Source organism: Balaenoptera acutorostrata, chromosome 1 (genome assembly GCF_949987535.1).
Source record: "Balaenoptera acutorostrata chromosome 1, mBalAcu1.1, whole genome shotgun sequence".
Taxonomy (NCBI): Eukaryota; Metazoa; Chordata; class Mammalia; order Artiodactyla; family Balaenopteridae; genus Balaenoptera; species Balaenoptera acutorostrata.
In genome coordinates this window covers 53,962,510-53,978,286 of record NC_080064.1, presented here as the reverse complement: position 1 = coordinate 53,978,286, position 15,777 = coordinate 53,962,510, and the positions used below count along the sequence as shown (strand labels likewise).

General features: G+C 35.1%; 1 protein-coding gene across 5 annotated transcripts in view; it reads left to right on the top strand.

Moving 5' to 3' along the window:
- The window catches only part of DOCK7 (dedicator of cytokinesis 7), a 193,776-nt gene that overhangs the window by 153,633 nt on the left and 24,366 nt on the right, over window positions 1–15,777 (top strand). For all 5 annotated transcript variants that reach the window (XR_009008674.1, XM_057548786.1, XM_057548800.1 and 2 more), the window contains 8 exons: window positions 3,158–3,254; window positions 5,788–5,884; window positions 6,223–6,357; window positions 7,612–7,764; window positions 11,192–11,350; window positions 12,010–12,110; window positions 13,024–13,216; window positions 14,590–14,733. Coding sequence is in view for 4 of the 5 variants with exons in the window: in XM_057548786.1 (XP_057404769.1) it covers window positions 3,158–3,254; window positions 5,788–5,884; window positions 6,223–6,357; window positions 7,612–7,764; window positions 11,192–11,350; window positions 12,010–12,110; window positions 13,024–13,216; window positions 14,590–14,733 (1,079 nt within the window). In the remaining variant the exon portion in view is untranslated. The remainder of the gene's footprint in view (window positions 1–3,157; window positions 3,255–5,787; window positions 5,885–6,222; window positions 6,358–7,611; window positions 7,765–11,191; window positions 11,351–12,009; window positions 12,111–13,023; window positions 13,217–14,589; window positions 14,734–15,777) is intronic.

Here is a 15,777-nt window from a genome sequence, read left to right as displayed (position 1 = left end):
ACATTTCGCAAATTCTAAAGTAATATTGTTGCTGAGAGCTCCTTAAGGTCAGGGACATGGCTTAGTCATCTGTGTACATGACATTTGCTAACAGCTCGATATATATTTGTTGACTTAAAATGTGAATGTACATTTACATGAATATTTTTTAATTATTGTTTTTGATAGGCCATTTAACTTAATGATTGTTTATTTAAGTAAACTTAAATATCTTTTATATGCTATGTATGTTTGGAATTTAATAGTGAATAAGACAAAGTCTTTGCCTTTGGAATTAATAGAGCACTGTTTACTTCAGTTATATACAGTTTACAATGTACCTATTGATTTTCTTTTAACTCTTTTAGTGTGTACAACAACCCTCTATTAAGTATGGAAATTAACTTTCTAGGTCATTTAATTATTACCAAAGCCTAATGAATAATTATCCTCATCTTTAAGATAAAATAAAACTCACAGAGGTAAATAACTTGCCTAAGATTATAAACTAATAGAACCAAGATCTTTTGACTGCCAATTTAGTGTTCTTTATATTATACAGTAGCTCTTTCTGAGGCTTACTGTTGGAAAGAGTGGGGCTGTTACCGATATGTTTGTTACATTTTTGAACTTGTGGCCTTTGGACAGGTACCACTGTTTAAATGTAAGAAACGAAGTTCTATATGTGGAATTAAAAAAAAAAAAACCCACTCCCACCCCCCCAAACTCATAGATACGGAGAACAGATAGGTGTTTGCTAGAGGTGGGGGGTAGGGATGGACAAAATGGGTGTAGGGGATAAAAAGGTACAAACTCACCATAATAAAATACTTCAGTACCGGGGATGTAACTTATAGCACCGTGACTCTAGTTAACAAATGTATACTTGAAAGTTGCAAAAGTGAGTACATCTGAAAAGTTCTTATCATAAGAGAAAAATATTTGAAGCTATGTGTGGTGATGGTTGTTAACTAGACTTGTTGTGATGATCATTTTGTAGTATGTGCATATATCGCATCATTATGTTAAACACCGGAAACTAATATAATGTTATATGTCAGTTGTGTCTCAATTTAAAAAAAAGAATTGAAGTTCTTGTCTTTGAAAAATTAAACCTTTGCAATTCTTATATATTTGGATACTTAATAAGCTAGGTCATCTAATGATAGACATTCTTAACTAAGGAGATGAGAGACAATTTCATGGAAAAAAAAGTTAATGATAAAAATGAAAATAGATCACAGTTACTTATTTTGTTAACTGTCTTAATATAGACATATCTTTTTGCTTTCTTTCTCAAAATTTCTTAAAGACAGACGTTTCAAAATCAAAGAGGTAAAGAGAGAAAGAAAGGGAACAGAAGGGAGAGAAAGCAGGAGTATCCAGACATGTCCTTTATTGTGTGTCAAATTATATTTGTTTCTCAGTATTTTTAAAATTTCTATTTGAACTCTGAATTTTTACTTTCATTCTTCTTTCCATCCTCCCAGACAATTTAAAGTCTCATGGTTTTCAAAAAGGAGCATTAGTTTTCTAGTTGAAAGCTTGAAGTCATGACTTGATTCTATTGTTTGTTTTTCTCCACAATTCTCAATGCCTTCTCCACTTCTGCTGGATTGGTATGAATCAGTTCTATTGCTGCTGCCCCTTAAGGAAGCCTGTACCATTCATTTTGCCTTCCATCCTAGAAACCGCTTGGGAGAAAGCCCCTATCTTCCTCCTGTCCTGCCTTCTGTGGACAAAAAAGAAATAATTACTTTATGAATCCTTTTTTTAAAAAATTTATTTATTTATCTATCTATCTACCTATTTATTTATTTATTTTTGGCTGCGTTGGGTCTTTGTTGCTGCGCATGGGCTTTCTCTAGTTGTGGCAAGCAGGGGCTACTCTCTAGTTGCAACGAGCGGGGGCTACTCTTCGTTGTGGTGCGCGGGCTTCTCATTGTGGGGCTTCTCTTGTTGCGGAGCACGGGCTCTATGTGCGTGGGCTTCAGTAGTTGTGACTCGCGGGCTCTAGAGTGCAGGCTCAGTAGTTGTGGCGCATGGACTTAGTTGCTCCGCGGCATGTGGGATCTTCCCGGACCAGGGCTCAAACCCGTGTCCCCTGCATTGGTAGGCGGATTCTTAACCACTGCACCACCAGGAAAGCCCCTGAATTCTTCTTAATTTGTTTACTTATTAAACAAAAAGTTATTGAGTTCTCAGGATGTGCCAGACAGTTTGTCAGTATCTGACATAAAGGGGTGAACAAAATGGACATAATCTGTGTTCTTAAGTAGCTTATATTCTTGTGGTCATAAGTGCTATGGAGAGAAAGAAAGTAAGTTAAGAGGAAAGGAAGTGGTAGAGAGTTGGGGAAGGCCTTTCTGCAGAGGTGATGAATAATTGGCCAGTGAAAATTTGTGGGAAAAACAATCAAGTAAAAGGAACAACCACCATTGCGCACATCCTAAATCAGTAGCATATGTAGTGAAACTACAGACACACACACACACACACAAACACACACACACAATAATGGTAGTGTAAACAAGAGTAGGAGGAAATAAGATCATATCATGCATGGTCTTATAAACCATGGTTAAGATTTTGGGAAAGTCAGTATTAGAAAGTTTGCTTATTTAAAAGCGTGTTTGGTTTTTTTTTTTTTTCCCCCACGTTCTTTTATTTATTTATTTATTTATTTATTTATGACTGTGTTGAGTCTTCATTTCTGTGCGAGGGCTTTCTCTAGTTGCGGCAAGTGGGGACCACTCTTCATCGCGGTGTGCGGGCCTCTCACCATCGCGGCCTCTCTTGTTGCGGAGCACAGGCTCCAGACGCGCAGGCTCAGTAATTGTGGCTCACGGGCCCAGTTGCTCCGTGGCATGTGGGATCTTCCCAGACCAGGGCTCGAACCCGTGTCCCCTACATTGGCAGGCAGATTCTCAACCACTGCGCCACCAGGGAAGCCCCTGGTTTTTTTATATTACATTTAGCAAATATATTTCTTCTGCAACTATCATGAAAAATTTTAATAAAAAGCACCATTGTCTGGTTTTTCCACTTGTACTGAGGATAAGGTGGCTGTGTATAAAATTAATAACATTATGTAGGATTTCTTATATGTTTGCAAATATACATGTATGTGGTCTGACTGAAATAACATTAAACAAAGGTTTTGAAATTTGTTTGACAGAGAGAAGCCCATCTGGAAGTGCCTTTGGGAGTCAAGAAAATCTGAGGTGGAGGAAGGATATGACTCACTGGCGTCAAAACACTGAGAAGCTTGACAAGTAATATAACCTTCTGTTTTATCTTACTGATGGGTTTGTTGAGTTTCAAATACAGAGGAAAATGATTACTTTTAGTGTTATTTTTTATATATTAGGCATTCAAATCTTAGCAGACAAAATAGTTATATTTTATTTTTAAATTTTAGATTAAAAATGATTTGGGGGAAGAATTTTTCATATGGTATAGTAAAACAAAAGGTTACATATTGTAACAAAAGGTTACAAATGTTACTCTGTTTTCCCCCAACAATCACCTTTGGAAAATGCATTTGGCAACTATTTTTTAAATATATTTTGGGTGTCACACTGAACTAAATATTTCAAGGATTACAAAAAATTAGAACACTAATCTTTGCCCTCTTAAAGCTTGAAATATAAAGAAAGACAAAACACTACAAGTCTTCTGTTTCTAGCATGGAGGCAAACTAGGTACACTAACTGACCACCCTACCGCCAAAAACAATCCTAAAGGACTGCATCTTCAGCCTAAGGGGAGCTGGAAGTAAACCCTTCTCACTGCCCAGGTAACCATAGGTAAAGTTGCTCCGCTTGACACTTGGCATTTCAGGTGTTACGGGGCTAACATTTTTTCCTGCTAATTTGTAATTACAAGTTAGCCCTCAAGTTACTTGACTGGCCCCCACGCTTTGAGCATATGGTGACCAACTCATTTGGGTCTGCCTAGTACTCCTCATTTTAGTAATGAATGTCCCAGGGAACCTCCCAGTCCTGTCCTAAAGTGAACCTGGATGGTTGGCCACCCTATCTGAGAACCGTCTTCAGTCCAAGCTTTAGAGGATTCTCACAGATGAACTTCAAGAAATATTAGCTCTCAGACAGTAAAATCATGAAACGTAGGACGCAAGTCCCTGTGAGAGCCAGCAGAGAGAGAAGCAGCAGGGTCAGTACCCTACAGATGAGTTTGGAATTGTCAGAAACTGTCTAAGTCTCTACAGGCTGCTATGACAAGATACCACATGCTGTGTCACTTTTAAACAACAGAAATTTATTCCTCACGGTTCTCGAGGCTGGGAAGTTCAAGATCATGGCGCCAGCAGACTTGGTGTCTGGTGAAGGCCCTCTTCTGTGTTACAGACTTCTTGCTCTGTCCCCTTATGGTTTAAGGGCAAGCAGACTCCCTGGGGCATCTTTTATAGAGGCACTAATCCCATTCTCGAGGGTTCTGCCCTGATTATCCAATCACCTTCCAAAAACTGCACCTCCTAACACCATTACCTCGGGCATTAGGTTTTCAACGTATGAATTCGGCAGGGAATGCAGATACTGAATCTCACTGTGTTAAAAATTCTTAAAGTTTGAGTTTCTGCATTTCTGTCCTCTTTGTCCATGTTCGTTTCTTTTATTATTTTTCCACGTGTTGTGTTTTTTAGAAATCAAAAAGCACCAAGATACTATGCTATTAGTATGTTGCTTTATTTCTGCATTTGTATAATGTGTTCTCTTTGCTTATCTTACTATGTTTTGAGGGAGCCCCTTTTTTTTTTGGTATTTTCCTGATTCTTTTTGTTTAACCATCTTGTTTTGTCATGTTTCTTCACAAAATCTTGCTGGAATTTTAAGTTTGAACATTATATATTTTGTTGTCCAATTTAATTCTAACTATGTTGTATTTTCTCCTTAAATTTAATTTATAAAATGTAAATTCATAAACTGTTCTCTTTAGTGACAGTAATAAAGATTCAGACTTTAACATCTAAGAACTTTGAAAAGTTAGCATTTAATATATCCTTTTATTTTTGCTTTGATTTATGTGTTTTTTTGTCTACTTGGATGTGATATATAGTTTCTGCATATGTATTGCAACTAAAACAAATGTCGACTTTACTCATAAATCATATATAGTTATTAAGTTTTTTATTTTCATTAAATAATACTTTTGTAAATATTAGTATTCAAGTAAACTACTTCATTACATCAAGTTGTTTTATTTCTAATGAGTGATTCCAGCCAGTCTCACTGAAGGGTCAAATCATTTTCTGTATTAAAATTTTTGTATCAAAAATTTGGGGAAATTAGACAAAACTTTATTTTTAAAAAAGATCTTTTATCTTAAATAAATATGTTGAAAATCCTTGAAATAGTAATATGAATACTAAACATTTTGAATGTTGCTTTACATGAAAGCAGCCCTAAATACAAGCCCACATAGCACCACCTAGTGTCTACGTACCATTCAGAATAAAACAGTTTTTCCTGTGTTTGCTGCATCTCTGAAAACTAAATATTTATGCCTTTAGTGGCACTGTAGCACAGTAATGGGGTGAGAAAGTCTGTATTGACATGGTTGAAAAAATGTAGGTTAAAACAAAACATTTTAAAATATGCAAAATACTGTCTTTTTCCTTATTCTCTTGTAACTTTGCATTCAGGCAAATATTGAAAAATGGTTCCCCTGAAAAAGCAAAATGGTTCCAAGGTTTTTTATTTCTGTGCATCTTTAAGTCTTTTTGAATTGCAGACCTATTGACTTTTCTAAAAGATAAATATAATTTCTTATAATATTTTGTATTAGGTCAAGAGCAGAGATTGAACATGAAGCACTGATTGATGGAAATCTGGCTACTGAAGCAAATCTAATCATTTTGGATACATTAGAGATTGTTGTCCAGGTGAGAACACAAATTAGAGGAATTTAAAGTAGTATAGATTTGATAAGTTAGGGTTGGGGGGAAAAAGTATTTATTGAACCATATGGTTACATTTAAATATCAGTAGATCCTAGAAGTTATGTCCTTGCTCCTCTTCTTTTCTCATTTAAAACCTATTCATTCTTCTCCACCTCTTTTTTTTATCCAAATCCGTCTCAGCTTCTTTTCCTTGAGGTCTTCCTAGATCTTACATTATCTTTTTCCTATTAAAATTTTTATTTGTTACTTATACATATTCTATCTCTCTAACCAAATTGCAGTTAACATCTCTATTTTATTTATCTATTTTAAAATTGCAGACAGTTTCTGTAACAGAATCCAAAGAGAGCATCCTTGGCGGGGTGCTGAAAGTGCTACTACATAGCATGGCCTGTAATCAAAGTGCAGTTTATCTACAACACTGTTTTGCTACCCAGAGAGCCCTGGTTTCAAAGGTGGGTTATTTTTGTACCTGCTGTCTTGTCAGACTTTGCTTTCTTTATTAACATTGTCTAAGATCATTTGACACATACATTGATCATATTTTAAATATACTTATAGTTAAAATTTTAGTAATAACCTAAGACTCACGATTCTTCTTTGCCTTTTCTCTACTGCTTACCTTTTGGAATTTCTAAGAGTAGTTCTGATGTGGAGAAGGGCCTGAAATTACTAGCTTATTTTATTTTATTTATTTTTTAAAATAGATTTATTTATTTTATTTATTTATTTTTGGCTGCATTGGGTCTTCATTGCTGCATGCGGGTTTTCTCTAGTTATGGCGAGGCGGGGACTACTCTTCGTTGCGGTGCGCGGGCTTCTCATTGCGGTGGCTTCTTTTGTTGCGGAGCACAGGCTCTAGGCGCACGGGCTTCAGTAGTTGTGGCGCGCAGCCTCAGTAGTTGTGGCGTGCGGACTCAGTAGTTGTGGCACATGGGCTTAGTTGCTCCACAGCATGTGAGATCTTCCTGGACCAGGGCTCGAACCCGTATCCCCTGCATTGGCAGGCAGATTCTCAACCACTGCACCACCAGAGAAGCCCAATAGCTTATTGTAAATATGGGGCTTTTTGTGTTTTCTCTTCATCTTATTTTGGCTGTCCCTTATTGACTTGATTTATCAAGAATTCAATGTATAGGTTGTTCAGTCTGTTGAAATTAGCTTATCCTATGGTAAATGGAAAGGAAGGTGCTTTTGCTGTTTGTTCAACTACTTCAAATATTTATTTCCTTTGTTTGTTTTCCTCTGGAAATGTGTATTCTTAATTCATGAAGGTAGCTATTTCATCTTAGTCATCTTATAAGATGGAATGCAGAGCTGTTGATGAAATTTAGCCAGTGAAAATAACTTATATACTATTTTGTGATAATAAAAACATTTCACAGAATTATTATGTGTTAGTTACTATAGTAGTAAGTGTTTTATGCACATTATCTAATCTAAGGTAGTCATACAGTCCCACATAGATAACATTATTAGGCCCATTTTAAGGATGAGAAAACATGTCCAAGGCCATATTACTAGTGTAATCCATACTCGAACCCAGTCTGTCTGGCTCTGTGGGCCATGTTATTAACCATTAGTAAATATTGTCCCTTAACATTCTTTTAATTCCTGGGCTACACCAACAAATCTCCACATCAGGCTATATTGACATATCTCTGGAACTTTTACTGCATAAATTCAGTGTTGGTGTTGTTTCTTTACAGTTCCCTGAACTCTTGTTTGAAGAGGAGACAGAGCAGTGTGCTGATTTATGCCTCCGGCTTCTCCGGCACTGTAGCAGTAGCATTGGTACAATACGGTCACATGCTAGTGCCTCCCTTTACCTACTTATGAGACAGAACTTTGAGATTGGGAATGTAAGTGTTTCATCTCAGGATTGTATCTTTGATTCATTAGGAAATATAACTGCTGTAGATAACTATTAAATGGGTTCGGGGGGGGGCATGAAATTTTTCTGGTATGTTTTGAGTCTAATATTTGTCTATTTCTCATTCTGTGGACATCTTATAAAAGTCCAAATCTTCAGTTTTACTTCCTATACTAAAAACAGTGTGTAGTAGTACAGATTTAAAATATAAATGTTGAGCTATTGTAAATTTTAATTATTATCATTAAGTGAAATGAAAGTCGTAAGGAAAATTAAAAGTTAAATATCTTGGCTTGATATTTTATGATTATCTGCCAGTCTTCGAAGAATTCCGTGTTTTCATTTATGTTTTTTCATTTGATAATAGATTTGTGTTGTATTTTTCCTAACTTTATGAGTCAAATGTTTAGTTCATTTATTCTTACTCATGTAAGTATTTAAGGTCTAGAATATTCCATTGTGCACTGTTTTTGGTATCTCATTTGTTCTGATATGTAGTATTCTCAGTATTCTTGGTTTGTAGATATTTGTAACTTCAGTTTATTATTTTCTTTTTAACCCAAAGTTTTAAAGTTTTGATGATAATTTTTAGTTGTTTCTTTTTTTCTGGCCGTGCTGCAGCTTGCAGGATCTTAGTTCCCCAACGAGGGATTGAACCCAGGCCCTCAGCAGTGAAAGTGTGGAGTCCTAACCACTGGACCGCCAGGGAATTCCTGATAATTTTTAGTTTTATTGCAAAGTGATCATACAATTAACATACTATGTCTCCTTTTTGGTACTATGGATGTGTGTGTTTGTGTGTCCAATCATATAATGTTTTTATGAATGTTATGCAAGCATTTAAAAAGAAGGGGTATTTATTATTATACTCTTTATTTTCAGAGTATTGAGTTAAACAGATATACCTTTTTTTTTTTTTTTCTTTTTTTTTTTTAAATTTTTTTTATTTATTTATTTATTATTTTTGGCTGTGTTGGGTCTTCGTTTCTGTGCGAGGGCTTTCTCTAGTTGCGGCGAGCGGGGGCCACTCTTCATCGCGGTGCGCGGGCCTCTCACCATCGCGGCCTCTCTTGTTGCGGAGCACAGGCTCCAGACGCGCAGGCTCAGTAGTTGTGGCTCACGGGTCCAGTCGCTCCGCAGCATGTGGGATCTTCCCAGACCAGGGCTCGAACCCGTGTCCCCTGCATTGGCAGGCAGACTCTCAACCACTGCGCCACCAGGGAAGCCCAGATATATACCTTTTAATTACATTATTCTGTTTTTCTTTATTTTTGGTCCATTTGGTGGACTGAAGGAGATGATTTAAAGCCTACACACTGTCTATTTCTCCTTTAGGTCTTATTTGGTAAATTGATATTCATAACTATTTGGTATATTTGTAACTACTATTCATAGCTATTATATCTTACTATGAATTATTCCCTTTAGAATTGAAAAAGACCCTGAATTGGTTTCTTTTAAAATTTTTATATTTTTGGCCTGAATTCTGCCTTGTATGGTATTAAGATACCTCTGCTTTCTTTCTAATTTGAACGTGTCTTCGGTTACCTTTGCCTATCTTTTCGTTTTCACTTTTTTGAATCACTTTATTTTAAACGTGCCTCTCATATACAACATAGAGTTGGGTTTTGCCTTGTAATCCAGTGTCTAAGTTGAATTAAACGTTTCATACTTGTTATTCTATCATATATGTCCTAGAGTTGTGTTGTATTATTTTGTTATGCTTCCCCACCTCTCTCCTTAAAAAAATTTGTTGGTTGTTTTCATCTTGCACTTATGGTCAGTTCACCTTATTTTTTTGGTGTAGTCTTTATTATATTTAAGAAAGTTTGTATTGTTCTAATGATTACCTTTATAATTATATAATACCTTCAGCCCTCTATTTCTTTAATCATGCATTCTCAGTGGAGGCAGTATTGCCACCAAGCTAGTGAACACTGGTTCTTGGGGGGTGAGAGAAAATCTTAGCTATCACAGTGGCTTTCCTTGAGTTCTTTTATTTCTGGCATTTTTTTTTTTCCTTTCTAAAGTGAATGGCTTCATAAATTTTTTATAATTTAAGGCAAAATATTTTGTTAGAATTTTCATCTGTTTCATGACCATATTTTCCTATTAAGTGTTTCTTACCTGGTGTTTCACTGATCTTCTTTACCTTTTTGTTACTCTACATAGAATGAGATAGTTTATATTGGCCCAGGTATTTATAGGACATTCCTTCAGTAATGTGTCTGTCATGGGATTTTGCTGTTGTATACACATCTTACATAACTTCCTAAAGTTTCTGGTCAATCTATTTCTAGCCAGTCCTCCCAGATTTTTAGGTCATTTTGTTTCCAAGACAGATAGTTTTTAATCACTTCAAAGTGAGTTTCTTATTTAAAAGAAATATTTTTCTCATTATTTCTTAAATCTGCACCCTAGGATTCCTCACTATTTACTATCCCCTCCTTGCCTTCCATTGAAACTGCTTCCTATTTAGCTTGTCTTGGCAACCCTTATGCATTTTTCTAATATATGGATTGTGTATCAGTCTCCTCATTTTGCTGAAATAGAGTTTATGGATTTTTTTCTGTTCATCTTTTATTTTTATATGAAATCCAGGAGAAGTAGGAACTTGCTGTCTCACACTATCCTATTTTTACTGGAAGCCAAGTCCTCTTTCCTAATTCAGAACCGAAGAATCTAGTTACTTTATGGTTCTTGTTTAGTTTTTTAAATAAAGTCCCTAAAATTTGACTACACTTGGAGTTTTCTTGATTCAGTCTTCTGTTATTTTAGGAAAGTGTTATAAAATAGGATGAAAATAGGTGATTTATCATCTTAGTGTGAGGTAGTGCCTCTAAAAAGGAATAGGTAGTTTATAACTGGCAGTGATTTTATATAGTTGATAGAATCAAGAAATACTAGTAGAAAAGGAAGAATGTAAGCTCTTATAGGCATCACTCCAAAGATTCTACCTTTAAGTTTCTTTATACAAGTTGTGAGTTAAGTTACTTTTTCATAGCAGTGGACCTAATGAAAGGGGCTAGAATGCAGAGACCGTGTCTAACACTGAAGAATTTTGTGATGTTGGTCAAGTTCTTTAACCCATCTGTAAAAATGGTATTATTAATAACATATACCTCATAATAGATCAATGTAAAGTCTAGGCACAACTTCTAATTCAAGTCTAACACACAATTTTTATTTTTTACCCTGTTTTTTTGTAGGCTATTATTACAGCAAGATTCTAAGCTTTATGTCCTTTTAAAAATAAGATTTCAATATAAACATTTCATTAGTTTTTCAAAAATAGTTTGCATAGAATGGTATTTTTTTTTACTAACCTTTTCCTTTTAGGAAGTAAAAAAAAAAAATACTTTTTCATTTTAAGCTTTCCTGTATTAAATGTTTACCTGGCAATTTCTCTGTTACAGAACTTTGCCAGGGTTAAAATGCAGGTAACCATGTCACTGTCTTCCTTGGTGGGCACATCTCAGAATTTTAATGAAGAATTCTTAAGACGTTCTCTAAAGACTATACTGACATATGCTGAAGAAGACTTGGAATTGAGGGAGACAACATTTCCTGATCAGGTCAGAAATGCTACTTTTTAGAGCATTAATTGAAACAGGAGTTGTAAATAGGCATTTTCCAAATTGTTAGATCAAACTTTGGTTTTAACTGGAGGAACCTATATTTTTCTTTCATCCATGTGTGTCATAGATAGGGCTGAATCTCTTTGTTTTAATAAGCCACCCTCCCTTCTCAGAATGGTTAATATCTTTGGTGTTTAATTCTGTGAATTTGTACCAAAATAATATTAGACTTAGGCAGTATGGACAAACAAAAAGCTTTTTGATGAAACTATTCCCACTGATTAATGTAATTTGCCTCAAAAACTAAAGTTTCTGCAAACTACCTTTTGGGAAAATCTGAAACATAGGAGAAAATTTCCTTTTGTGTTCTTTTCCTGTATTCCCTATATCCCTATATGTATTTTATTTCTACTTACAGTTCTGCTTGTTTCTGGGTGAGAGAACTGAAAAAACAAGTCTGCTGAGCAATTTGTATAAAGTTTACTACCCTTCACGCATCTTACCACAGCATACCCAGACTCTTTAGAACTATATCAAAATCATATTATTTGTTTTGAAATCTTTAGATGCTTATCTGAAATATCTTCCAAATGAATTTAATGATTGTGAATGAATAAACAGTTGAAGGATGCTTTTCATACAATTCTCTGCTACAGGTCCAAGATTTGGTTTTCAATCTCCATATGATCCTTTCTGATACTGTTAAAATGAAGGAACACCAGGAAGATCCTGAAATGTTGATTGATCTAATGTACAGGTAACATTTGTTTGATTCACTTATACTTTGTATAATGGGGCTTAAATTAGTACGATACACAGAAAACATGAGATTAAAAAAATACAAAAATTATTTGTTGTTTTCTAACGGTAATTGAAAAGTCAAAATGTGCTTTATCAGATCCCCTCACTTCTTCTTTTAAGAACTATGAATAATTGTTTGGTATATTTATTGATTATCAAAAACAAGAGGATTATTTAAAATAATGACACATTTAACACCTTGGCACCCTGGGCCCTAGATTTCCTAGGAAGGCCCAAGATCCATATTATAAATGTAAAAATCAGTTCTTTAGGAAGAAAATACAGTGTATTAACATTTTACTACAATATTAATTTTGCTGATTTTAAATATGGTTTTGCCTATAGGATAATATTTATAGGGTATTTTGAGAATTTTGTAATTCCTATTGTATCTTAAAAGATGTAAGTAAAACTTGACTTCTTCTTTGCCATATGACCTTCTCTTTTTACAGTTTTGGAGTTCCTTAAAGGCACAAATAAAACAAAAACAAATATTTTCTTTAAAATAAAGATGATACAGTGAAACAATCTTTTATAAATTTTTTTCCTTGAATACAAAACTTGTTTATATTCCCATAATAAACATGTAAATTCCCACAGTTTTTCCCTTACTGACTGTTTCCTTAGTGGCCAGATTTTCATATAAAATGTCCTTTTTTTAGCCTCCCAATGCAAAAAACTGATATTACCCATTCCCTTGGCCTACAGTTATTTCTCTAAGCATACTCAAAGACATTTTCATACCACCCAAAAACTTGTCTTAATAGGTTGTGTTCAATAACAGAAACCTAAACACTGAACAAGCAATTTGAACTCCCTTCCAACTTGGGAAGCAAATGCTAATTGAGAAGAATTTCTGTTCTAACTAGAATCGCCAAGGGGTACCAGACCTCTCCAGACCTGCGGCTGACCTGGTTGCAGAACATGGCTGGCAAACACTCGGAACGCAGCAATCATGCTGAAGCTGCCCAGTGCCTCGTTCACTCAGCAGCACTTGTTGCTGAATATCTGAGCATGCTGGAGGACCGGAAGTATCTTCCTGTGGGATGTGTAACATTTCAGGTAGGAATCTGCCAGGTTTACATTAAATCAAGGTATGTCCTTTTTTGGATTTAAGTTTTCTCACTGGTGTTTAGATTCATTCAGCTTGTAAGGAAAGCATAGAGACTGAAGGTGATACTTCAGTAGATGAATTAACATTTCACTATCACTTTCATTAATACATTTTTAAAGTGTATTTCTCGTTAATTCTCTTCCACATTTTCTTACCTCTGCATTATCAGTGCTGTGTATAATTAGTCTCTTTGCCTATACTGCTGTGGACCTTGTAGCATCTATGAAATACATTCAAAATATTGAGAATCAGAATTCAGTGGAAACTCTTAATTGGCTTTTAATTAAAATACCAGGTAAACGAACATTCTCCATTCCCTGTATAAATATGCTAATGTATGACTCAGAGATGATAGTTTATGCTCTAGTACGGTTACATCCCCCTTACCCACTAGTTGAATTCTTTGCTTACCAAGAGTTAGTTATGCTTTGCTTTTCTTAAAACCTGTTAAGGCCAGGTTTGGGAAGTTACAAAATTTAATTAAATATTATGTTCTCTGATAAATCTAAATGCAAAAAGAAAGTGAGTTATTGTTTCTCTGAAAACTAAGTTGAAGGTTTTGCAAAGAGATCAGACAAAGAAAGAATGGGGGAAAAGCTCCGAGAAGTCTAGGATAATTTGATAATCTTTTAAGTTCAAGTTTTTACTCTAAAGAAACCAAAACTGGAAATCTTAAATAAAGGTTGCATTGTGGGTATTTAGTCAAGAGAGATTACATGGAACTCTGATCTCGAGACCCATACACAAAGAAAAGGCCTTAGATCTACTTCAGGAAATTGACAAATGAGTGTATATCTACTGTGAATATTTAGGTTCAAATCAAATATTTAAGGTATGTAGGTATCATTTCTTTTTTAGAAATAATGGCTGATCCCAATCTCATTGGGTAAGAGGGCTTTTAATATACCTGAGTTTTCTCATTAACTTGATGTATGTTAGGCAAGCCAAGGGACCATTTTTGTACCTTATTTTCCCCGAAACAGAGTTTTAGCAAGATCAATTAAATTAAAAATAAAGATTAAGTCTCCATAGGTGTTCTATGTGATATTATGATTTTCCTTAGCCCATGATTTTTCTTAATTTTCTTTCTTGCAACTTTTTATTAATGGAAAAGTTATCTAGCAGTGGTGTTACACTTTATTGTCATCTTCACAATATAAAAAGTTTTTGGAGATTTGTCTTTTATCTTTGCATGGACTACCCTTTTTTTTTAAACTTAAACTGGTAGCTATATTTCATCGTCAGTTACTTCTTCATATACATCTTTCATGTTAAGAAATTAATTCCATTTCACAAGCCTTAAACATTTTTTTCCTCCTAGAATATTTCATCTAATGTTTTAGAAGAATCTGCAGTCTCAGATGATGTGGTATCTCCAGATGAAGAAGGTATCTGCTCTGGAAAGTACTTTACTGAGTCAGGACTCGTGGGATTACTGGAACAAGCAGCTGCTTCTTTCTCTATGGTAGATGACTCTTATTCATTTCTTCCCACAATTACATACTTCTTAATTATTAGTGACATGTATATTTATGCTTTCTGCCTACGACCCTGCTTTTCCTTTATGATAGTTTTCTCTAAGTACCTTAAGAACCATCTAGTAACATATTTTCTTTCTAGATTCATCATTGCTTATTCCTTTTTATTTTAATAGTCTGTCACTTCCTCCAGTGTTTTTCATCTGCTTGTTTGTGAACCAACACTTAGTCTATAAGAGATTTTTTTTTTTTTTTTTTGCTTTACAAAACTTTACCACCAAACATTTTCTAAAACTTCAAAATTTAAAAAAGCCCAGCAAAACAGAAAGCCTGTGGTGCTCAGGAAAATTATGGCCACTCATCCCGTTGGTTGCATAGTGAGTTCTATTAGGTAGATATTGAAGTGTTATCAGGAGCTTTATGAACTACATCCTAGATCCCTTGTCTGATCTACCCTACCATGCTATAACTCTAATCCTTTCCCTCCCCATCTGTATGTGAAGAATTAAAGCAGTCATGTGGATCTGAGATGGGATGTTTGTTGGAGAAGGAAAAAATAGCCAGCCAAATCCCTGCTTACTTTCTTGAACCATGGTGATAGGGTCACCTACTTTCTGTGAGTTTTCTGCTGAGTGTTTAGTATCCCAGCACCAAGGTTTGGGAGACAGTGAGGTTCATGTTAAGGTAAAAGGGAAGCTTGATGTAATATACAGTGCTTCCCACCTTCCCCATTGTACTATTATTAGGAATTGGTTATTGCTTCTCCTGGCCTTAACCCTCCCCAGAAATATATTGGTTATGGGTATAGATTTAGAAGGCATCAGAATTCAGAATTCAGAAATCAGAAGGCAGTCAGAATTCAGATCCTGGCTCTGCTACCTTAGTAGTTAAATCACTTCAGGCACAAGTTACTCAACCTACCAGTGCCTCACTTTTCTTAACCATTAAATGCATCTAATAATAGTACCTACTTCAAGGAATGTTGTCAGGGTTAAATGAGTTAACCTATGTAAAGTGCTTATCACAGTGCC